The sequence below is a fragment of the Orycteropus afer genome, unplaced genomic scaffold (genome assembly GCF_000298275.1).
Source record: "Orycteropus afer afer isolate SDZICR_OR568_19922 unplaced genomic scaffold, OryAfe1.0 scaffold00300, whole genome shotgun sequence".
Taxonomy (NCBI): domain Eukaryota; kingdom Metazoa; phylum Chordata; class Mammalia; order Tubulidentata; family Orycteropodidae; genus Orycteropus; species Orycteropus afer.
In genome coordinates, this window is record NW_006921887.1 from 3,059,556 (window position 1) to 3,084,778 (window position 25,223).

Consider the following 25,223-nt stretch of genomic DNA (forward strand, 5'->3'; position numbering starts at 1 on the left):
GGGTTTGAACTGCCAGCCTTCTGGTTAGCAGTCAAGTGCCTTAGGCATTACACTACCAAAGCTCCTTAGTTACTCTAGTAATATTTCATATTACTTTGGTTCCACAATCAGCATCAATGGAAGCAGCAGTCAAGAAATCAAATGACGTATTGCACTGGGCAAATCTGCTGCAAAAGACCTCTTTAAAGTGCTGAAGAGCCAAGATGTCTCTTTGAAGACTAAGGTGTGCCTAATTGCCTCATATGCATGTGAAAGCTGGACAATGAATAAGGAAGACCAAAGAGTTGATGCTTTTGAGTTGTTGATGAGGTGTTGGTGAAGAATACTGAAAGTACCATGGACTGCCAGAATAAGGAACAAACCTGTCCTGGAAGAAGTGCAGCCGGAATGCTCCTTGGAAGTGAGAATGGCCAGACTTCCTCTGACCTACTTTGGTCATGTTGTCAGAAGGGACCATTCCTTGAAGGATATCATGCTTGGTAAAGTAGGTCAGCCAAAAAGGGGAAGGCCCTCAATGAGACTGACTGACACAGTGGCTGCCACAATGGGCTCAGATATAGCAAGGACTGTGAGGCTGGCGCAAGGCTGGGCAGTTTCGTCCTGTTTTACACAGGGTCGCTATGAATCGGAACTGACTCAATGGCACCTAACACCACCACCACAACAGTTACTCTAGTGTGGTTAAAGCATAGCCCTCTGCTTCCGTGCCCACAGAACACCAGAGGTCTACAGATGCAAAAGTGAGATGGTCAACCTCTAAAATCATACCTGAGAAAACTGGAGAGACTATCTGTGATTTTAACTTTTTTTCCCTGCAATGTTTTCCCTTAAATGTTATCTGCTGAGAAGCATTAATTAAGTATATAAAGGGACCACTCAAACACTGCCAACAGTGCTTACTTTTGCATTTTTTTCTTCAGGGAGAGAGGTACGCTTATGATAACTGTGGGTTTATACTGCATGTGTGGTTAGTTAAATCTGTACCTAGTTTTGTGTTAAAACTGTATATATAGATATTCCATAAGATACTGCCCTCTTACCATCACCACTCCACCCTCCCCTTACCCCCCCCCCCCCCCCCAAAAAAAAGAGTCTGAGTGTCTGAGAGAGTCAGAGCATTTGGAATGTGCACTGAGGTCTTAAAGGAGAGCTGAATGGTTAGATGACTGGTGACAAAGAAAAAGAAGTGCCTACTATGTGCCATTCGCTGCTCTACATGCTCAAGGGTGAGAATCAAGACAAAAATCTTAGCCTCTTGAGCCCTGAATTGCTTTGAATTTGAGTTCTGGGTCTATTACATACTTTTATGACCCTGGACATGTAACCCAACTCCTGAGCCTTATTTCTCACCCACTGTAGGCCTTCACAAGGAGTTCTGGTAGCACAATGACTAAGGCATTTGACTGCTAAGCAGAAGGTTGGTGGTTCAAACCCACCAGTCACTCCACAGAATCAAGCCTGGGCAAACTACTTCCGTAAAGATTTACCACCTTGGAAACCCAACAGGGGTCACTATGAGTCGGAATTGACTCTATGGCAGTGGGTTTGGGTTTGGTTTTGGTAGGCCTTCACTGTAGGCCTCAGCATAGAGCCACAAGGCTGCTTCTTCTCCCCCAGGTCTCAGCTTCAATTTACCATAGTCCTGGATAACCCATCTAAGGAGACTACTCTCCACCTCCACTGTACCCCACCCCACCCCATTCCGACTCTCCTCAAAGTCCTGGTGAGAAAGGATGGCGGACGGTTTGAATTTACATCAAGGTATACACTGGAGTCATGTAATTGCTAGGGAAGGTGCAGGAAAGGGGAGTGGAGTACAGTTGGCCTCTCTGCCAAGGGAAGGATGCTGGAAGGAACAGGTCAGCAGAAAATCACCGCTTTGGCCAATTCTACATGTGGGAGAGTATGAATGTAGTACAAACAGAACTGGAACACAACCTGAATCATATGTGATAACCTCAGAAATGGGGCTCAGCCACACTGACAGAGAAGAAGGGAACCGAGAAGAGTATGTTCCCGATGAAAGAAGTAATCAGACTCCTGATGTGTCCTCAGTTAGTATAATTAGAAAGTAGCCTGAACCCACACATGTGATAATCCAACCAACGAATGGACTCACCCTCACTGTCTGATACAGAATAAGGGAACCAAGGAGGGAGCATTCCCTGTGAGAAGAGTCATTAGCAGGCTGTCCGCTCTCCTGCACTGCACTAGCACTAGGGAGACCATGAGAGGTGAATGACGTCATGAAGCATCACTACCGACAGGCTACATACAGGGCCCAGAAATCCAGGGGCCAAGGCACGATGCACTCTCAGCAGCTATTTAGAAGGAATGAGAAGACTAGAAAGAGCGCTACAATTTCAAAAAATGAGGCTGGCTTAGACTGTAGGTTACCACATTCCCCTCAGTTCTAAACTTCCTCAGATTGTACTGCATCAAGAACAACCCACCTTCCAAAATTCTCAGGCTCACTAGCCACTCGGGATGCCAGATCCCCACCCACACTGCACTCACTGCCATATTGATGCCCCCTGGTGCTATATCAGGGAACAGGATAATAGATATGAGTCCTATGCAATCAGTCTCTCCCTAACCTCAGTAACCTGGGCCCTGAGTAAACCCAGGCAAAAAAAAACCCTGAGAGACCACACTGCATAGTTTTACAGCCATCTTTTTCATGAGCATTTCCCCAAGTTGTTAAATATACTTCAACACAATTTTTAATGCCACTTAACATTCCATTTTACAGATCTACCATTTACTAATTTTCCTATGCCGTATTTGGATTGTTTCCAGTTTTTCACTATTACAAAAAAATGTTTTGATGAGCATTATTAGATGTAAATCTGTGTCACTCTCTGATTCTTTCTTATAGAAAGTTTCTAGTTAAGGAATTACCAGATCAAATGGTATGAAGCCTTTCTTGTGCACACTGTTCCAAAGCACAGACTGCTCTGGAGCAAAGTCAAACCACTTCACTTCACACCAGGAGTGAAGAATGACCATCTCATGGCCCCTCAGTCACACTGTATCTTGCTCTTTTTAACAATCATTTTTCAGAATCTCAATTGACAGACATTAATTCTCCTTACCAGATTCTATCACCGCTTCTGTGCTGTTTGAAGGAACTTTTTTCCAGTCCATCAGGCAGGGCCCAGGCCGGGATGTGTTACACCACTGAATCACGTAGTCACAAGTCATGTTGGGATCATAATTCCAAGTGAGGACAATCCCATCTCCCATCCCAACAGCCTGCTCTATTTTGAGGTCATCTTCAACAAGAAAGAAAGATAGTGTGCTGGTGTTAAAAACACAAGGATAAGGGAAACCTCATGAAAATGGGCTCAAACTAACTCACTGCCATCAAATCGGATCCAACTCATAGCGACCCCTCCTTGGGTTTCCAATAACACTATGGAAGTAGATTGCCCAATCTTCCTTCCAACGAGTGGCTGGTGGTTTTGAACCGCCAGCCTTCTGGTTTGTAGTCAAATGCCTCAGGCACTATGCCACCAAATTACACCACTACAGAAAGTTTTAAATAGCACTCAAACTAGATAAACCTTTGTTGTTATGTGCCGTTGAGTTGGACCCGACTCACAGCGACCCCTCCTTGGGTTTCCGAGGCAGTATCACTACGGAAGTAGATTGCCTCATCTTCCTTCCGAGGCAAAGGTTAAAATAGCCATTGCTATTTTTGTTCTAACAATTATAGTAACTACCTGTAGACACATAATTTTTTTCAAAGGTCACTTTCCCAGCAAAAAATCAAAAGGCACTTAGGACCTGGTAGTGATGTACTATGGCCAGGCCAGAGAGATCAAAAGGGTGGGGCGGAAGGAATCAGGACCAGGATGAGAGGAGGAAGGGAGGCGGGAGGCTGGTGAAGCCCACCAGTGGGCAGCTGGACTCCTGCCTCTTCCCAGCCACTGTGAGCTCCCTGAGCACAGGCACCGGCTTTGTCTATAGTCCTAGCACCTGGCAGAGTAGGCACACGAGAAATGAGTTCTGGGTCAATGGGTTCACCCTCCTCATCTGCTCTTTCCTTCAAGCTTACAACACTACAGGTGGGCTGGAGGGGTGTGGTAGTTAAGGTGGTGTGTCAACTTGGCTAGGCCTGGTTGAGTGTCTGGGCAGCTGGTGGTAGTTATTCTCCATGATGAGACTGGCAATCAGCTCCATGGTAGGATCTACCACAAGCAGCTGAGTAGCTGCTTTAGGGAATGTGGTCTACTTCCTGTATATAAGCAGCAGCTTTGGGAATGGTCTCCAGCTTTCTGGCACACTCGAACTCTGTATGTAGCTGAGTCATTGTTCAGCAGCCTGCCATGCTCTGCTGATCCTGGGACTTTCAATGGACTTGAATCAATGACCTGCTGTGTTGTTTGGTAACATTGGGACTGTGCCTTTTCACTTGTTGAGCTTGGGTTTGTCAGCCTAGCAGCCAGCAGCTGTCTGAGTGAAGACAAGTCTCCAGCATCAGTGGGCTGGGAACACGAAGCAGAGCTCAAGCCCAAGGTTGAGGCGCTTTCACCCAGCCTCTAGAGCCTGGCACTTTGACTCGGATTTAAAGACTCCAAACTGTAAGAAAGTAAACTCCTGTTTGTTAAAGGAGTATCCCATTTGTGGTCTCTTCCTGTCACAGTGGCACTAGGTAACCAAAACAAGGGGATTCTGGGAGACCAGGAGATCAGGTGGGGAGGACTAGGTGAACTGCTGAAATGTGGTGAAGCCGAGGAATGGGATGGACCATGTGGGCATAGAGAGGGGAGAAAGCCTACAAAGCAATGTGTGGATTACTGACACACACTCTGTAGAGGCTGCAGGGAAGGAGAGGGAAGCAGGGTGGGGCTGGGGGGGCTGTGGTGATTGGTCAGGGTTGTGACCAAGAGTAAGAGGGAAACTTCCCACAGTAGCTGAAGAAAAGAAGCCATTTCTATTCCTGATTTACATGTAAGGATTCAGGAAACTGGGGACTACTCAGGAAAGTTTTTTGAACACAATTTGCATTAATGAACCTACAGAGGAACTTAATCCTGAGAACAAAACACCCTATGAGACGAGGCCACAAGAGCAGCCACGCCCAAAAACCAACCTCAGAAGGCAGGAAGGGCAGGAAAGGAGAGCCATGGAAAAGGAGAACTGGGGAGGAAGTGGGAAGAGTGCTGTTACACTGAGGGGACTGTAATTAATGTTATGAAACAAAATGTGCATAAATCCTTGACTGGAAAACCAATTTGCTTTGTAAACTTTCACCCAAACCACAATAAATTGAAAGAAAGCAACTACTACTGAGCACGAGACAACCATCTGGCCTAGAATACAAAAGACTTTGGCCATAACAGCTTTTTGGTTCAAGTTAATTAAAAACCTACTGTGTAAATCTGCACTGAGGCTGTCAAACCTCCAAGCTGGAGAAACCCTCCAGGTCCTGATTCGTTCTGGGGCTGTGGGAATGCTCCACAAGCTGAAGGCTGGTCCACGGTCAACTCTAAATTACTGTCCTCTGAGACACACATGGTTCCTGACTAGCTGCTTCCTTTTCCACGTGTCTCTTAAAACAACAGAGCTCTGGTGGCACAGCAGGTAAGGCATTTGGCTACTAACCAGAAGGTGGGCCGTTTGAAACCCACCAGATGCTCTGCAGGTGGAAGATGAGGCAATCTACTTCCGTAAAGACTTACAGCCTTGGAAACCCAATGGGGGTCTCTATGAGTCAGAACTGACTCAATGGCCGTGGCTTCTTTTTTTTTTTTAAATAGTTCCTGTACTGAAAGACAACAAGGCTACTGCCTATTATTATGAAAGCTGCAAAATGTATTATCTATACCATTACTCTGGGAGCTCTGGTGGCATAGTGCCTAAGGCATCTGACTGCTAACCAAAAGGCTGGTGGTTCAAACCTACCAGCCACTCCTCAGAAGGAAGGATGGGCAATCTACTTCCATAGAGATACTGTCTCAGAAACTCAAGGAGGGGTGGCTATGAGTCAAAATTGACTCAATGACAGTATATTTTTTTTTTTTTTGTATACTACCATGTTGTCTTCTCCTCTAATGGATATTCATACATTAGTTTTTTTTTTTTTGGGGGGGGGGGAATGCCAAAATTAAGGGAAATTAGTCTGCTTTGTTCTAACCCCTACCTCCCTGTATCTGCTACACCACCACCATTCAGACCTCTCCCACCCAGTGTGTGCCGCTCTCTGGGCTCTTGGTCATTGGGCTGTATCTCTGTCTCTGAAATGTACTGGGCTTTCCTCCTAATCCCCCCATGGCCAACAGAGCAAAACAGCAAGTAAAGTAATAAGCCATAAGAAACTGCCTCCCTCAAGAACTGAAAAGATAGATACCTAGAGGACCCTAACTGGACCAATTTTTCCTCCTCTGAGTGAGTGGTGATTAAAAAAAAAGGGGTGGAAGGCATCCATATTGGGGCAGGACAGCAAAGCAGGGACCAGAGAATGACTGGGAGGGCGAGTTAATGGAGAGAAGGAAGAAGTGGCCACTGAAGACTCATGACTCAAAAGGCCATCAAGATGGAGGCCAAGGAGGATGTTCTCATGGTAAGCCATAAAGTTTAAACCAACAGCCCACTGTCACCAAGACGATTCTGGCACACAGCAACCCTATAAGACAGAGTAGAACCGCCCCATAGGGTTTGCAAGGCCGTCAACCTGTATGGAAGCAGCCTGCCTCATCTTTCTCCTGAAGAGCTGCTGGTCGGTTTGAACTGACGAACTTTTGGTTAGCAGCCAAATAATCTAACCACTGAGCCACCAGAGCGCCTTTAAAATTTAAAGGCAGGCACTAAATCAACCTAGAAATTATACCAAAGTTTATTACTGTTAGCTTAGTTTGAAGATTTAATTTACACCATAGGAAGAATTTCTTAGTAATAAAGGATTGAATTAATAAAGACTTTATCAATAAAGCTGCCATTTGAGAAGTTTTTTTTTCCTGATAGTTTGCAAAACAGCCTAGCTGATAGAGTATAAACTCTCATAATCTTAAAGCAATAACTGAAAATAGTATTTGAATAAGCTGTTAAAACAATTCTTCTTAAGTACTCTCTGCCACCATAACCCCCAACATCAGGTGGTAATGTGAAGAGTACAGCCATTTTTTCCATCCTTGTAGGTGCTTTGAGTCAATAGTAATGAATGCTGTCTCTCAATGAACGTTAGACATTATCTTCCTCATTGTTCCTTATGTATTATCAGCAACAGGGCATATCAGAAGAATGCTGATATTACATAAGAGCAACACCACCTTCAAAATTTTTCACTTCAGTATCTTGGTTCATATACATTATTATCTTAAGGACTCACCATGTGGAATTTCCATACTAGCTATCTTTGAAGGTGGAGATGAGCCCACAGAATTTTTTGCAACCACACTAATGATGTAATCGTTTTTATCAAGTTGTATTTCTGCTTTGTGTTGACGATCAGGAATCTCAGAAAGGGACTGCGTTTCGTCATCCGAAGAACACGATACATTATAGGAAAGGATTCTTCCATTAGCTTCATTAATGGGTAAAGGCTAAGAAAAACGTAATAAAGAAATCGTTACAAAAAACCTGCGTAACGTAACTATGTGAATAGGCTGGACCATCAAGTCTAACCTGGATATTACGTTAATAATAACAAGGTAATGTCAGAAAAGAGGAAGTTGTTAACAGTGAAACACAGATTTGAAATCCACTGTGACCTGGATGAAGACGCTGAGTGGTGCAAATGGTTAACATGCTTGGATACTAACAGAAAGGCTGAAGGTTCATAAGGCACCTTAGAACAAAGGCCTGGCAATCTCCTTTTAGGAAACCAGCCATTGAAAACCCTGTGGGGCACAGTTCTACTCTAACATGCATGGGGTCTCCCTGAGCTGGAAGTGATGCCATGGCAACTGGACCATGCATCCAGTAGGTGACATGGTAAACCAGGGAGTGAGGAGGAAGAGAAACTACTGACTGTAAGCAGCAGGGATACACAGAAATTTGAAAATTAAATACAAAAAATAATTACTGTCTTACTTTATAGAAGCAGAAAAAGAAATGTTTTACTTAAAAACAAAACAGAACACTTACAAGTTTTTTTTTTTAAACATTTTTTTGTTTTCTCATGAAGTCATTTCTGACCCTACAGGACAAAGCAGAACTGTCCCACAGGGTTTCCAAGGCTATAAATCTTTATGGAAGCAGACAGCCTCATCTTTCTCTTGCAGAGTGGCTGGTGTGTGTGAACCATCAACCTTTTGATTAGCCCCCAAATGCTTTAACCACTGTGTCACCATAGCTCCTTGTAGTTGCTCTTGTTGTTGTTGTTATGTGCCATCGAGTCAGACCTGACTTACAGCGACCCCTCCTTGGGTTTCCGAGGCAGTATCACTACGGAAGTAGATTGCCCCATCTTCCTTCCGAGGAGTGGCTGGTGGGTTTGAACCGCCAGCCTTCTGGTAAGCAGTCAAGTGCCTTACCCACTATGCTACCAGAGCTCCTCTTATCTTGGTATTTCCTTCCAGTTGCTTTTCTAGGTGCAAACTTTTTTGGAAGATTGTTTTAATCGTATTACATTAATTTTATACCCTTTGTTCGTGTTTCCATAATACACATCTGTCCACATTAATATATTTATACATGTTAATGGCTTTATATTTCACAGAGCATTTTTTATCAGTTTACTTGATTTCCTCATATAAATTAAAGTTGTCCCAATTTTTAACAATACTACGTAGTAAAATTCTGATGAACCTTTTGGTTTCTTCTTCATAGAATGAATTTAGTAAGAATTCCCAAAAGTAGACGGAAGTGAACATTCAAGACTCTCTGTTTCATATAACTAAAATGCTTTTCAAAAAGACTGCCCTGATTTATACACCACCATGGGACCTCTGATCTAGACTGACACTGACATTAATACTGTTCTGAAAACACGGCTCCAGTAAAGATGTCTGATGACTCCCTCATACCCCAGTCTTGTGGATATATTTTAGTCTTAAGACTTGTGGGGTTCATTTGATTGTTGACCACAAACCCCCTACCATCCTCTTCCCGTGGTCTCAGCAATAACTATTTCCTTCTGGCCTTCCTGCCCCTGTGACCCTCTCAATGTCCTCCGCTGTATCTTCTTCCTTTGCCAAGCCTTACGTGTTGCTATCACTCAAGGTTCCACATCCCTAGTCCTCTTTCACCTTGTATCCCCCTCCTGAGAGAGCCCATTTATATGCTACTCAAAGGGACGTCTTCACCTGTGACCTCTCTCCTGTGCTATCAAATCACCACCTGGATATCCCAGTGACACAGGTATAAAAAACTCAGCACACTCAGTCTTACACCCAACTGTGGTCTTCCTTCACAAACGGCATCAACATCAACCTAGTCATTGAATTCAGAATGTGGATCACTTCAGTATTTTTAATTCTTGGTTAAGTATTCATCTAGGTTGAATAGTAATATCCTAATGAAATCTATCAATATTCCAAACTTCCTCTACACTGGAGTAATTTGTAAAGCAGTTGCCATATTATCGTGATACTGGAACAGGCAACTGAGAGCAGACGGGGGTTTTCTAATCAAGAAGGAAAGAGGAATGTGACAGTCAGCCCCAAGCAGTGGACTTTATTTACACTGAACTTGCACACATACTTCGCTTTACTCAAAGTTGTATTAATGCCAATTTTTTGTCAAAATAAAGGTGCTTTACTTGCAGTAACAAGATTCACTATTCAAAGGAATCCAATTATGACTGCTTTTATACAATCTGATATAACTCAGCCACAAAGAGATAGGAGGTCCTGACGCACGCCAGGACATGGATAAACCTCGATAACGTCATGCAGAGTGAAACACGACAGCTGCAAAAGGACACTGAGGGGTACTGAGTTTACGTGAAGGGTGGTGGGGTGATTCGGAAAAGGAACGCAAGAACGGGTGCACACCGTGAAGACTGTCACCAACGCTGTGAATCCTACACGTGAAAACGCTTGAGATGGCACGTTTTGTTACGTATATTTTTGACACAATAAAAAGTATGATGAAGAAAAGAACTGTTTATATGCTTTTGATGTTCATAAATCAGTCAAAAACACAGCAGCAAAGAAGTCTGCTCTAGGACAGAAAAGCTGGTAAAGCATAATAAAATTCATACTTTATCTGAAAAACTTTACAAAATCATGCAACTTTGTAACTGAAATAATGTAATATAATTTATTTAAGGAAGACAAATTACACATGATTTAAATAAGAAGTTTTCCATTCACAGAAGAAAAAAGCAACAAATACTTGGGATTCTAACTAGCAGATTTAGTCTGTGTTTCTCACTAAGTGAAGAAGACGGCATTTGTAACACTGACAGACACTTCGTAGCCTGAGAGCAACAATCCCAAATGAAAATGACCAGTGACTCAGCAGTGACCAGGGATGAGGGGGTTTTAGAAACCAGATTAGAGTTTCACCAATACTTTAAGGCAGTGTAGGAAATCCTAGATCCTTAATAACTGAAAAAGCAGCTTAGTATAACAGTTATTGAAGTATTCAAGGAAAATTAGATATTTACCTTCCAATAGATTATTAAATTTTTCCCATCAGAACTCCACTCTCTCCAAGTATCTGGTCCCTTTGAAGGAACTAGGAAGGAGATTCAAAAGTTAGTATTTGAAGACAATTAATACAGATCCATTGATGCGATCAATAACTGAGATGGTGCCTGAGTTATTTTTCTAGGGTATCTAGAATTCTCAATAAAAATGTGAAGCAGTTCAGTGGCTTCCACTTACAAAATAAGGGAAATGGAAAAGTTGAGCTTGCAGCCTCTGGAAAACACAAGACCCTCAGAATGGGTAAAACTCACCCTCAAGGCCCTACCCCACTGATCCTTGGGGACCTCTCTGTCCCATGTCATCTGACCTCCTCCTTACTCAAATCTGCTTTCAGCCTATACTGGCTGACTGCTGTTCCTCAGACATGCCAAGGATAGCTGCCTCAGACTCTGCATTTTCTATGTCTCTGCCAAGAACTCTCTTCCCCTAGATAAACCATGTGGCTGGTTTCCTTAACTTTACAGAGACAGTCTCCAGTTACAAAGAAGGCCCGTTCCTAAGTGTGTCTTTAAGTTGAACTTATAGGTAAGTTGGAATAGGTGCACACAGTTCTTATTTAGCCTTATTTTAATGCAAGAAAGGAGCTCCGGTGACACAGTGGTTAAAGTATTCGGCTACTAAAAAAAAGGACGGAGGTTCAAACCCATCAGCTGCTTCACAGGAGAAAGATGAGACAGTCTGCTTCCATAAAGATTTACAGCCTTGGAAACCCTATGGCACAGTTCTACTCTGTCTCATATGGTCACCATGAGTCGGAATTGACTCAGTGGCACTGGGTTTGGTTTGGTTTGGTTTGGGGTTGTTGTTGTTGTTGTTACGTGCTGTCGAGTCGGACCAACTCATAGCGACCCCTCCTTGGGTTTCCGAGGCAGTATCACTACGGAAATAGACTGCCCCATCTTCCTTCCGAGGAGTGGCTAGTGGGTTTGAACCGCCAGCCTTCTGGTTAGCAGTCAAGTGCCTTAAGCAGAAAAGGCTGGAAGCCTTTTCAATGATTTCAAAGCTGCACGTGCAGTAAGTGAACGTGATGAAGAATGTGCTGGTTCAATCATTTCAAAGTAAGGGCGAATTCACATAACATTAAAGAGCAAGAAGGAGCTGTCCCTAAGTTGGGCCTTCTTAACTTACTGTATCTCAGCTCAAATGCTACCTTATCAGTGAGGTCTTTTGTAACTGTCCCATTTAAAACTGCAATTCCTTCATCTCTCTCACCACCTGGCCATCATTCCCCCTAGACTCCTTCCTGGGATTTTTCTCTATGGATTTCATCATTACCTGGCAATACTTCTGTGTGTGTTTCAAATTTATTTCTAATCCTCTCTGCTATAAACTCCACAGGCAGAGCTATTTTATTAATGGCTATATCCCTGGTGACTAGAACAATTCCTGACAAATAATGTGTGCTCAATAAATATTTGTTAGCTGAGTCAATGCCTTCATCTTAATGAAGTATAAACAAGACGTTTCCTCTTGGCAAATGCTGCTCATTAGCTGAAGGCAAACGCTGCTGTGGTAGCCATGCTCCAAAATGGCCAGAGTCTCACGTCTCCTGCCACCACTCATGGCCTGAGTAGTCCCCTCCCACCTGCATCAGCAGTGTCAAATTATATAACAAGCAAGGTAAGCACGGGCTTACTTGTGGTTACTTACTAATCTGTAGTGAACAATTTCACATTTTTTCACCACAGCAAAGATTCTGCTTCCAGGTGTGGCTGGCATCTGTTTCCCTTTCAGCCCCATAGCACCTTCCTATAGAATCAAAGTCTCTTTTCACATTTATAATCCCTGATAGGGATGGAGTACTCACTAAACAAGGGAAGCAGGCTTCCTTGTCCTTACTTATTAATTTGGGTAAGTACGCCCGTGCTTACCTGCAGTGAACCACAGGATAGGAAGTGTCTTGGTTCTCTATTGCTGCTGTAACAGACACACCACAAATGGGTGGCTTTAACAAACAGGGATTGATTCTCTTTCAGTTTAGGAGGCTAGAAGTCCGAGTTCAAAGTGCTGGCTCCAGGGGCTGGGTGAAGGTTCCTCCACCTTGGGCTTCAGCTCTGCCTCCTGTTCCAGGACCCCTAGAGCTGCAGGCTTTTTCTGACTCACGCAGCTGCTGGCTGCTAAATCTGACAAACCCAAGATCAATGGGTAAAATGGCACGATCTCAAGATAAGCAAGCAACACAGCAGGCCGCTGGTTCAAGGCCAGGTACAGTCCCAAGACTGGCAGACAACACGGCAGGCCGCTGAGATGAAGACTCAGCCAAGCGCAGGATCCATATGCGCCAAAAGCTCTCAATCTGCCCCAAAGTTTCTCCTCATACACTGGCCACACCCCAAAGGCAGCTCCCTAGCTGCTCAAGCAAATTCGACCATGAAGGCGATTACAGTCTCATCCTGGGGAATAACAACATCCAGCTGCTCAGCCACACAAAACCATGGCCCAGCCAAGATGACACACAACCCTAACTACCACAGTACGTAAGGCCAAGTAAGCCTGTGCTTACCTTACTTACTCTGCCCCTGCTATCAGGGCTGACCTGTGTGACCAAAAGGATGTGGCAGACGTGACAGTGTGTTACTTCTGACCCTTGTTGTTGTTGTTGTTTGCCATCGAGTCGGCCCCGACTCATAGCGACCCCTCCTTGGGTTTCCGAGGCAGTATCACTACGGAAGTAGGAATGCCCAACCTTCCTTCCGAGGAGTGGCTGGTGGGTTTGAACCACCAGCCTTCTGGTTAGCAGTCAAGTGCCTTAACCACTGTGCTACCAGAGCTCCTACTTCTGACCCTAGGTTATACAAAATGCTGTGGCGTGTGCCTGAGCTGTCTTCGCTCAGTCACTGGCAAGCAAGCTGCCACGTCATGAGGACACTCCAACAGTCCCATGGAGAGGCCTGCATGGTGAGGGGCTGAGGCCTTCTGCCAACAGCCACGGGATCCTCTGGCTTCACTGAAGCTTTGTAGTTCCACCCACATGCCAACTGAAGTCACGAGAAACCTGGAACCAGAGCCGCCCAGCTAAGCTGCTCCTTGATTTTAGACCCAGAGAAACTGTGAGATGATGAATGTTTGCTATTTTAATACAATGTCTTTTGGAGTTATTTGTTACATATCCATAATGAGTAATACAGTCCTCTCTAGATCCAAGTTTAGGATTCATTTTTGAGGATACCTAGAATTCTTACACATACTGTACAGGTTCCCCAACATCCTGAGACAGTATCACTACTGAAGCAGATTACCCCAACCTTCCTTCCGAGGAGTGGCTGGTGGGTTTGAACTGGAATCCTTCTGGTTAGCAATCAAATGCCTTAGGCACTATGCCACCAGAGCTCCCTGTTTTCATGGGAGAGGTAAAATCTGAATTAACATCTATCATTTTTGCTTTACAGTTTGTCGATTTTTTTGGAAGAAATCCTCTTATCCCCTATATTACACAGTGCAGATAATGCTTTTGGTGTCTTTTGTTGGGTGATGCCCAAAAATTATACCCGTATCTAAGTTTTGTTTTAAAGCTAACATTTGGTTATTCAAGGATAAAATCCCATCCTTTCAAAATTAACATACCTGGAAAAGCAGTTACCTGATTTTATACGCATGTTGGCCTAACTGTACTATGGAAAGTAACATTCAAGATCTTTTAGCCCCATCCATGTTTCAGGCTTAGGTCCCCAAAAAAGATTCTTTAAGTTTTCTTTATTAATAATTGTTTTCAATTAAAAGGAAGTCTAACACTATTTCCCTTTGTGCCTCTGACTCTGGGCTCTGCCGGTGTCTTCCTCTGCCTTGATCATTTTGCGCTGACCTCCCCCTTACTGCATAGCGCTTCTCCCTTCACCCAATACTTGCCTAGCCTCTAGTTAGTGATTTACCCTATTTACTTATAGATAGCACTTACAAAGGTAAATAGTACTAACATTCCCAATTCTGCAATAGCAGTACCAACAATAATCTATGAGTGGATACAAAAGCAGACGCATACACACAGGCTGAAGAGGAGTTGGAAAGCAAACGGGACTACACATACCCACGTCTGACAGAGGAAATGTCTACGTATGAGTTTACATATGCTGCAAACATATCTATGAATATAGTATACAGAGGACAAAGTTATAGAAACTTCTCAGCTATAAACAAATACCTTGATGGAATGAGTTGCTGGGCCTGGGAGCTCAGGACCATAATCTTTAAGAGACACCAAGGTCTATGGCATAACATAGCCCAGAAGGATGATGGACACTGTCCTTGGGGATTATGCTCTATATCCTACTTTGGTGAGTAGCAACTGGGGTCTTAAAAGCTTGCGAGTCACCATCTAAAGTGCAACCATTGGTCTCTCCCTGTCCAGAGCAAAGAAGAATGAAGAAAATCAAGGATAGAAGGAAACAATTTGCAATGGACCATGTGCAATCTAGCCTCCATGACTCTGAGACCAGAACAACTAGATGGTGCCTGGCTACCACTGCTGACTGCTCTGAAAGGGATCACAATAGGAGGTCCTGGATACAATGGGAGAAAACTGTGGAACAAAAATCAACAAAAAAGACCAGGCCTAGTGGTCTGAGAGAGACTAGTAGAACCCCTGACACTAAGGCCCTTACACATCCTTCAGGCCCAACTTGCAGCCAAACGTTAGGTCTGTAAGGTGAACATAACACCAGGAAGATACACACTTCTTAGAACAATCAACTTGTATCAAAAGGGCAGCATCTGCCCAGGGAAGTATTTTCTCAAAAGGCAGGAAGGTATAGGAAAGAAGGACAAAAGCAAACAGTAAACACAGGCAGGCAGTGGGAAGAACGCAGTTACTCTGTGAAGCCTGAAATCAGTGTCACCAAAGAAAATGTGTATGAGTTGCAAAACAAAAAAAAGGCAATCTAAACACAATATAAAGATTATAGTGAAAGGAGGAAAGAATGGGAGAAAAATCATACCACCTCTGACTGCAGTCTCAAGTTTGATTTCCTGTGCATCATTTTAATACAGTTGCAACCATACTGTGGACATGCTAGCCTCATCCTTTCACACAGCATGTTAAGTCTTTTTCCGTATTATCCTAAAACTTTTAAAACCAGCACTTAAAATGTTCGTGTAATATTTTATTAACAGGTATTACACAATTTATCTAACCATTCCCCTTCTCTTAGGCCCTTTGGTAACACTTTTCAAAAAAAGCTGTGAACCTTCTGGATGCACAGTTGTTGTTGTTATGTGCCGTCAAGTCGGCCCCGACTCATAGCCACACCTCCTTGGGCTTCCGAGGCAGTATCACTACGGAAGTAGGATTGCCCAACCTTCCTTCCGAGGAGTGGCTGGTGGGTTTGAACCGCCAGCCTTCTGGTTAGCAGTCAAGTGCTTTAGCCACTATGCTACCAGAGCTCCTGGATGCACAGTAGTAATTAGCCATAAAATCTCTTAGCTGACTTACTGGCTTCTGTTGTCAGATGCTGTTTTTCAATGGTCCAGTCACTCCATTTCCAGAATGTTTCAGTAGAACAGCGAATCCGAAAAGTATAATTAGTATATGGATTTAACTTGTCCACGGCAATGAGATACTTTGAATTTTCTACTCCTTTGATTGTGACGTTCCGCTATTAGGAAAAAAATCAATCAATATGTACGCGTGGGTGTGTGTGTATTATATATGCATATGAATACATTTACATACAAACACACTTTTAAATGAAAGCTGCTTAAATATGTAACATGAATCCACTGGAAGTCCATGTATTTGAATGTATAACAGCAAAAACAATTCATCCACTGTAATATTTTAATTTTCTTATACATGCCAAGTCAGTAAAATTATGCTGTATAATAGCCATAAACAAAATTAGGAAGTCTTTTTAATCCAAAAAAATGAATCTAAGTAATAATGGTCAATTAAATTATGCAAAGATGATCATAAATTTTGTTCTAGAACTTCTGAATCATCGGTCAATGGTTGATGGTGATGCAATAAACCTTAACATAATTTGGTAATTTGAGATAACTTTGAGGTTAGATTATTCACATGAAAGTTGAAAAAAGCTTCTTAGTGGCAGGCATCATCTTTTATGCATCTTTTTATACGTCACTTAGAATCTCTAGCATGGTGCTAAACATGAAGTAAATAGTCAACAAGTACTTCCTTCAAATATTGAAAATAAAAATGAAGGAATTCTAAGTCACTTTAAGGATTTATATGTTTCAGGAAAAGCTCTGAGCTCCTACTTACTACACAAAGAAGCTTTCTGGGTTACATTTTAAAGTTTTGACTAAATTCCTACAAATCATCAATACCTTTCTAAATGAATATTAAAGTGCAGTATCATTTATTTTGGATCTACTACAAATTATAAGGAGCCCTGGTGGCACAATGGTTAAAGCACTTAACTGCTAATCCCAGATCAATGGTTCAAACCCACTAGCTACTCTGTGGACCTGCTTCTATAAAGATTACAGCCTTTGAAACTCTATGGGGGCAGTTCTAACTCTGTGCTATGGGCCAAAATCAATGACAGCACTGGGTTTGGTTATTTGGTTTTTGAACCACAAATTCTACGATGGTGCAGTATAAAGTCAGCCTAAACGATGAAAATGCATCAAAAAGTCATATTTTAACTTACAATTACCAATTATCATAACTTGCTTCCTTTGCTGCTCTCTGCAATTTTAAAGATCACTTCGACTTGCTGATGTCAGTTAATTCATTAATTGCTGTTAAAGGTTCTAGCAAAAACTACTTATTCATTCACAAATACACACAACGCTAGCTATGCCAGGCACTATACTAGACCTGGGAACACTGTGTTTATTAAAAGTCAAACTTATGTTCTATAATATCCAGTCTTATAAGTGTTTTCAAATGCTGAAATAATGCTGTTATTACATTGGTACATAATTTCTGTTCTATATAATACCTAATATATAATGTCTGCTCTTCATAAATCACTACAGTAAATAATCTGAGATTTTACACACATCAACTTAATTGATTCTTTTTTTAAACACAGTATTTTCTCCAAAATAACCTCAACACAAGTTTGCAAAAGAATCATACTCACCAATTCTTGTACTGAATTACTTGTATTAATTTCAATTTGACATAAAAGATTAGTATTTGTAAGGTTGCCTGGTAAGCGCCAAGAAAGTGCAATAGCTGATGAATTAATATCCTTCACTTTGAATGAAGTAGGTGTATGGAGATGAACTGTAAATATAATTTAAAAAATTAATTACTTAAAAAGTTTATTTATTTATTAGAAAACAGTGACTAGCTGTTTTCTAATATGACAAAACAAAACAAAACACAAATCAAGAAAGGTATCATCAGTTCTTTTCAACAACACCCTGTCATCTTGTCCTGTATCTGTGGACTAGAAGCCCTGATAAACAAATGTAAGCTTTTGGCTGTGAACTCAAAGGTTGGTGGTTCAAATCCATCCAGTGGCTCTGTGGAGAAAGACCTGGCAATCTACTTCTGTGAAGATTACAGCCAAGAAAACCCTATGGGGCAGCTCTACTCTTCCATACAGGGTTGTCAGGAGTCAAAATCAACTCAATAGAACCTAGCAACGACAACATGTGGAGTCCACAAATTCGACTTTTACTGCTAACATCATGCAACATTTTTTCAAGAACCAGTAACAGTCAAGGTTCTTCACTGGCACTGGGAATATTAAAAGGCAGTAAGATCATAGTCTCTACCTTTAAGAAACTTCTAATTCACTTGGAGAATGACAAGCAAAAAGAAAGAATATAAACAAACATGTTGTTGTTGTTGTTGTTGTTGTGTACCGTCGAGTCGGATCTGACTCATGGCGACCCCTCCTTGGGTTGCGGAAGCGGTATAACTACGGAAGTAGACTGCCCAACCTTCCTCTGAGGAGTGGCTGGTGAGTTTGAACTGCCAGCCTTCAGAATAGCAGTCAAGTGCCTTAGGCACTACGCTACCAGAGCTCCATAAACAAGCATAGGTATACTAAATGAGTGGTACAGAAATTAACTGCTACAGGAATTTGAATATGAGTGTGGGAGGGAAGGTTTTAAGGGTGAAGATGGAACTTAACATGAGCTTTGAAGGAAGGATCAGGCTAAACTGGCAAAATGGATGCAGAAAAACACTTTAGGTAAGGTCCTGGCAAGAACAAAGCTACAGCAAAGCAAAGTTCGGTGCCATCAAGTCGATTCCAACTTACAGCAACCCTGTGTACAAAAGAACGACACACTGCCCAGTCCACACTAGATACGTTAGGCATTAGTGCAAATTAAACAGCGTTTACGCCAATTTGAGTGGTAAAAAACAATCAAATGGGAAATAAAGATTGTAAAGGGAAAGGGCAGACAAATACATATAAACACTACCACTCAACCGTAAAGTGTAGCCATTCTGATGTTAGGAAAAAAAACAATAAAGATGACTGGAAGCAAGGACTATAACAAGTGACTGATATTCAGAAATAAGGCAACAGGATCATTGACTAATCATCTGTTAGGTACCTTCGAGTTGATTTTGACTCAGAGTGACCCCATGTGACAGATTAAAACCGTGCCATAATGTCTTCTTGGCTGTTCAAATAGAACAAGGGGATACTGTGTTTTAAAATCAGGAAAGGTGTGTGTCAGGGTTGTATCCTTTCACCACACTTATTCAATCTGTATGCTGAGCACATAATCCGAGAAGCTGGACCACATGAAGAGGAACGTGGCATCAGGCCTGGAGGAAGACGCATTAACAACCTGTGATATGCAGACGACATAACTCTGCTTGCTGAAAGTGAAGATTTGAAGCATTTACACAAACATTACGGCCTTCAGTACGCATTACACCTCGATAAACAAAAATCCTTACAACTAGACCAAATAAGCAACTTCATGATAAACACACAAAAGAGTGAAGATGTCAAGGATTTCATTTTACTTAGCTCCACCATGTACAGCCATGAAAACAGCAGTCAAGAAATCACACAATGAATTACGCTGGGCGAATCTGCTGCAGAAGTCCTCTTTAAAGCATTTAAGAGCAAAGATGACACTTTGAAGACTAAGGTGTGCATGACCCAAGCCATGGTATTTCCAATAGCCGAATATGCACGGGAAAGCTTGACAATGAATCAGTCAGGAAGACTGCAGAACGGAGGCATTTAAATTGTGGTGTTGGTGAGGAATACTGAATATACCATAGACTACTAGAAGAATGAACAAATCTGTCTTGGAGGAAGTACAGCTGGAATGCTTCTTAGAAGGGAGAATGGCCAGACTTTGTCTTACATGCTTTGGTCATGTTGTCAGAATGGACCAGTCTCTAGGGACGGCTATCATGCTAGGGAAAGCAGAGGGCAATGAAAAAGTGGGGACCTCAATGAGCTGGACGGACACAGCGGCTACAACAATGGACTCAGCATGGCGACGACTCGGAGGGTGGTGCACGACGAGGCACTGTTTCACTCTGTTGTACCCAGGTTTGCCATGAGTCAAGACCGACTCCATAGCACCTAACAACAAGAAGAAGCTTTATGAAGAAAGATTGCCAGGTCTTTCTTCCGTGTAGCCAGGGGGTGGGTTCGAACCGCCAACTTTTCGGGTAACAGCCAAGCTCTTAACCATTTGCACCACCAGGCTATACTGTAACACATTTGGTTTAAGCCCTCTCCCCCAACCGTGAGTGTCCGTGGGAAGGCCTCTGTGACAAAGCTTTCTGCATAGAGCCTAGCACGGAGTTGATGTGCACAGAATGACTGTAAGAAAGAATGCAAGAGACTGACTACATTTTATTTGTATTTTGAGCTACATATTGATAAGCTTGGTAAAAATTCAGAAATCAGCAGCAATAAAAAGGAACAAACTATCGTATATGTAACAACTTGGATGCCCCTCAAGGATTTTATTCTTAGTAAGAAATGCCAATCTCAAAAGGTTACATATTGTATGCCTCCATTCATGTAACATTCTGAAAATGACAGACAATAAAAGGTTAGTGGTCTCCAAAGGACAGGGATAGGAGTGTGAGCGTGCTTGCATGTGTGTGTGCATGCGAGCAGGTGGAGCTAAAAGGGTAGGGGAGGGAGATCTTTGTGGTAATGCAACAGTTCTGTGCCTTGATGGTGGCTGTGGTTATATGAATCTATACATGGGATCAAATTGCACAGAAGTATATATACACACATACATGCACATAACAAATACAAATGAATGCTGAGTAATGTCAGCAGTACAGGCAGCAGTATTGTCCATTTCCTGGTTTTGATATCATACTACAGTTAGATAAAATGTCACCACTGGGAAAACTGGGTGACGGGTTCATGGAACTCTTGTGAACCATTTTTGCGGCCACCTGAATGAGGCTACAGTTATTTCAAAATAAAAAGTTTTTGAAAATTTGGACAAATTTTTTTTCAAACCTATTAGACAAAGCCATTTGTGGTTTCTATAAAAATGACTCATTCATATTTGTATTTAAAAACAGCATGGTGAAAGTTGAAATTACATATTTTAAGGCTTTTTAAATAAAATTTACTTAATATTCAATAACTATAAAGGAAACAGTCCGTAAAAAGTAATCTCTACAAGCAGTTTTATTAATATCCAGATGTTTTGCCACTTCTAATGTTATTTTTTATGATACTGGTTTATGCAGCAGCTTACCTCTTTCAGTTATATTGACTAATATTGTTGATTCTGATTGACCCAAAGGATTGTAGGCATTCAAAGTAAAATTATATATTTCCCTGTTTGGAATCATTGGAAAGAATAACTGATAGTCTTCACTTGTGGCCTCTTCAGTTCTTTTAAAAGTAACAGTTTTCCCTGAAAAACTGAATTGAAAGATCAATAAACAATGTTAAAATATGATCAGAAGGGTATGAGATAAACATTGCAGAAAAAAATGAATGAGTGAATTTCTAATTATTAGTTTTTTGAAAAGTTTATATTTGTAGTTATAAACATATTACATAATCCTAGAAGAAAATGTTTAAGATACAGGAGGCAAATAGAAGAAAATCAGAAGGACCCATGGCCCACTATCCAGAAACAGTCCCTGTTTATAATGAGGGTTATTCCTCCCAAGCTGCTCGAAACAAAGAGGCAAGCAGTCCAGTCTCCACATATTGAGCTTGCAGCACTGATACTTACTCAATTTTATACAGCACGCTTAGTTGTGAATCTTGCTAATTTTGTAAATGAAACAAAGTGTTTTTCTACGTCATTTAACGTCTTTCCATGTATGCCTTGCCATTTAAGTTTCAGATCCTTTCACAATCACCCACCTTTCAAACAAGGTGTAACTTGTATTGCGTGGACCCAACAATCCTGTTGACCTTCCTGGGTTCCAAGTGCATATAATATCCTTTAAATTGTGTGTTTCACAGTTTAGTTTTTGAGGAATATCAGGTGGATCTAAAAGGAAAAAGAAAAAAAAAACCTGTAGTTACTTAAAATTAAATATATTTTCCCTGACAATGTAATGTTTTGTAAATGTTGGTCACATTTTGCACAATTTCCTCAAAAAGGAAATAATTTACTGTTTGTTTTACTTCTGAACAATACAGGAATTATCATTCTTTCCACAGTGTGGTTTATCCAAGTTCACAGTATATCAGAAGTGACAGGCAAAAACATACTAAAGAAGGACTTTTAGCTAGTTTGGAAACTCCCCAGTAGCAACTTGAAGAGATCAACTATTATTTTTTCCCTTGAATTATATTTCAGAGCTGGCCATATCTCTCAAACTAACCTGTATCCAACAAGTTAATTTTAAAAAATTTAAAGTTGAAAGGTATTATCATCTATATAAAGCCAATATAAGTCATGTCATACATTTCAAAAGTTCTTATATAAGTGATAAGGATGATTATTTACAAAGTAAAAGTGTTAGTAATATTCTGCATCACTATATATGCGGCTGTTTTGTTGTTTTTACTCTTTATTGGAACAGTTCTCCCCAGTTTTGTAAGGCAGGACTCCAAAATAAAAAAAGATTAGTTTTTTTTTTTTGAGACTTTAAGAATGATACATGGATACTGCAGTCTGACATTGCTTACTGTGAAAACTGTTATTTCTGTAACCATGTTGAACCAAACATTACAGAAAGTTATTTCCTATAGTCATATTCACTGAAATTATCTTTCATTAAAAGGTAGGTTTTGTTTTTCTTTTTAATAATCCACTTGTTAAAAAACATTCTGTAATTTTTTTAAATAAATTTTTGAAACAGTCCAGTTTATCAACTAAGACTTAGAAAATTTCACATCCCTTTTCCCAGAGATAAGAATAGCCTCTATCAATGACATTTCAAATATTAAGAGGAATAATGGATACCTCATATGAAAATGTTAACAATTTGACAATTAAAATAACATCATATTTATTTTGGAAATATTTTAAATCTAAAGCTAAACTTACAGGCAACTTTACTAAAATTACATGTCAAGTAATTTGAATATATTTAAACTGTTGAATATTTTTAGGATTTGGCAAAAGTATTCAGGTGAAATACTTAAAATCTGAATAACAAAAGTAAACTAGAAAGAAGAAGTAGAAAACAGAAGGAAAAAGAGAAGAAAATATTTGAAATGCAACGTACTGATTTTCTTTTTTTAAAAAAATTAAGTTGCAAAAGAATTAACAGAAGGTAAGTATAAGGTCAATATCAAGCAGATCAAATGTATTTGTATATACCAGCAAATAAAAAATAAAATTTAAAAAGCTCAGCCATTTTCAATAGCATCAGAAAATATCAAATGTCCATTAATAAATGTGCCAAAAGATATACAAGACCTGACATCACTGAGCTAAATTAAAGACTTAAATCAATGGAGGCATATGTTCATGGTTTAGAAACTCAATAATGTAAAAATGAATATTCTCCAAAATCAATCTATATATTTAATGTAATTCCAGTCAAAATCCTAGGTGGTTTTGATTATGCATGTGTGTGTGTATATAAGGAGAAACTGACAAGTGGATTCAAAAATTCTTTTCAATAAATAGTAAGTTAAAAGGATATGCATATGGGAAACAAAATTCATTTTGATCCCTATCTCACACCATCACTTTTAAGTTTCTGAAGAGTTTCCACTAAAAGACAATGTTATTGCTGCTTTTGAATTGAGAAATACTCCACTGTATCTCAACCTCCAAACATTATAAATTAAGGTTAAAAGATGAACTAAACAGGTTTGTTCTTGTACTATGATGAAAGATTAGAATATGCTTGGAAGGAACAAAAATGGCAACAACACATATTGTCATCTCTAGTTCTGGTAGCATAGTGCCTAAGGCACTTGACTGCTGATCAGGAGGCTGGTGGTTCAAACCCACCAGCCACTCCTCATAAGGAAGATGGGGCAATCTACTTACGTAGTGATACTACCTCGGAAACCCAAGGAGGGGTCGCTATGAGTTGGGTCCGACTCAACGGCACATAACAACATTACAACAACATTTTAATTGTTTTCTTGCATACTTTTAAGCTAATACCTCCCTTTTTGGTACCACAAGCAATCACCCAGAAGGACACAAAAAACTATACAATTTAGACTAAAAACTCTAAATACATAATAATCTGTGGACTTATCTACACAAATCGTGTAGATATGGCAATCCACCAAAGCAACCTTTGGAAATGTCATGGGATTTTATAACTGTAGCAGTGATCATGTTAACAAAAATGCCCCTGAATTATGACATATACATTATATAAAGAATACAGTAAATCTTCCTCCTGTCCTTGTCCTCCAACCACTCTTTTCCCCATCAAACTTATGTCTCAAAAGTTGAAGAAGCATGTATTATGCTTCTGAAAGATTCCGTGTAAAAATATTATAGTATCTTTAATTCAGGAACTTAAGAAAGTAAACTTTAACTAGGTGGTAAATTAATTTCTAAGAAATAATTCCTACTTGAACAATTTGGAATTAAGAAATTATTACATCCCAATGATGATTGGGATGCTTTGACCCAACAAAGAATCTAAACTAAAGAATAGCAGCTGGACATTCCAAACACTGCTATAAAACCTACAATGAGCAAAGAAATAAGAAAGAAACATAATCACTCTGAAGAAAAAGAATTAAGGCTCTCAGGAGGAACAAAAAATCAGGAATTCTCTCTTTAATATTATATACTTACATCCTGCAAATATAACTGTTCCATCCACAATGGCGTCTGCTGTGAAAAGAACATTTGTTCCACTACTTGGAGAAGCAGAAATATTAGAGATCTTGATTGCAACATTTTCTCCATCAAGATGGATAAGGGGATACTTTTCTTTGCCAACATGTGCTGATAAAACTTTTTCTTGAATTATAAAACAAACAGTTATATCTGAGCCTACAAGTATGACTTTGTCTTGAGGAAAAACCCTACGCAGACCAGGCAACCCTAGAAATAACAAAAGGAATTACAAATAATTTAGAAGTCTTTTAACAGAAAATAATATCCATAATAGACTTTAAAAAAAGATTATTTTTATAATAGTCCACTATATACAAAATAAAGGAGTTCTGGTGATGTAGTGCCTAAGGTACCTAGACTGCCAACCAAAGGGTTGGTGGTTCAAACCCACCAGCTCTTCCGTGGAAGGAAGATGGGGCAATTTACTTCCGTAAAGATTTACTGTCTCAGAAACCCAAAGGGGGTCGC

The 25,223-nt window shown here is 40.7% G+C and overlaps 1 protein-coding gene across 1 annotated transcript in view; it reads right to left on the reverse strand.

Moving 5' to 3' along the window:
* Nucleotides 1-25,223, reverse strand: part of LIFR (LIF receptor subunit alpha) — a 62,110-nt gene that overhangs the window by 16,253 nt on the left and 20,634 nt on the right. Inside the window, exons 6-13 of the mRNA XM_007951581.1 lie at nt 24,711-24,962; nt 21,848-21,977; nt 21,225-21,394; nt 17,645-17,790; nt 16,027-16,189; nt 10,559-10,629; nt 7,334-7,547; nt 3,096-3,275 (exon numbers count right to left, since the gene is read on the reverse strand). Coding sequence (XP_007949772.1) covers nt 3,096-3,275; nt 7,334-7,547; nt 10,559-10,629; nt 16,027-16,189; nt 17,645-17,790; nt 21,225-21,394; nt 21,848-21,977; nt 24,711-24,962 — 1,326 coding nt within the window. The remainder of the gene's footprint in view (nt 1-3,095; nt 3,276-7,333; nt 7,548-10,558; nt 10,630-16,026; nt 16,190-17,644; nt 17,791-21,224; nt 21,395-21,847; nt 21,978-24,710; nt 24,963-25,223) is intronic.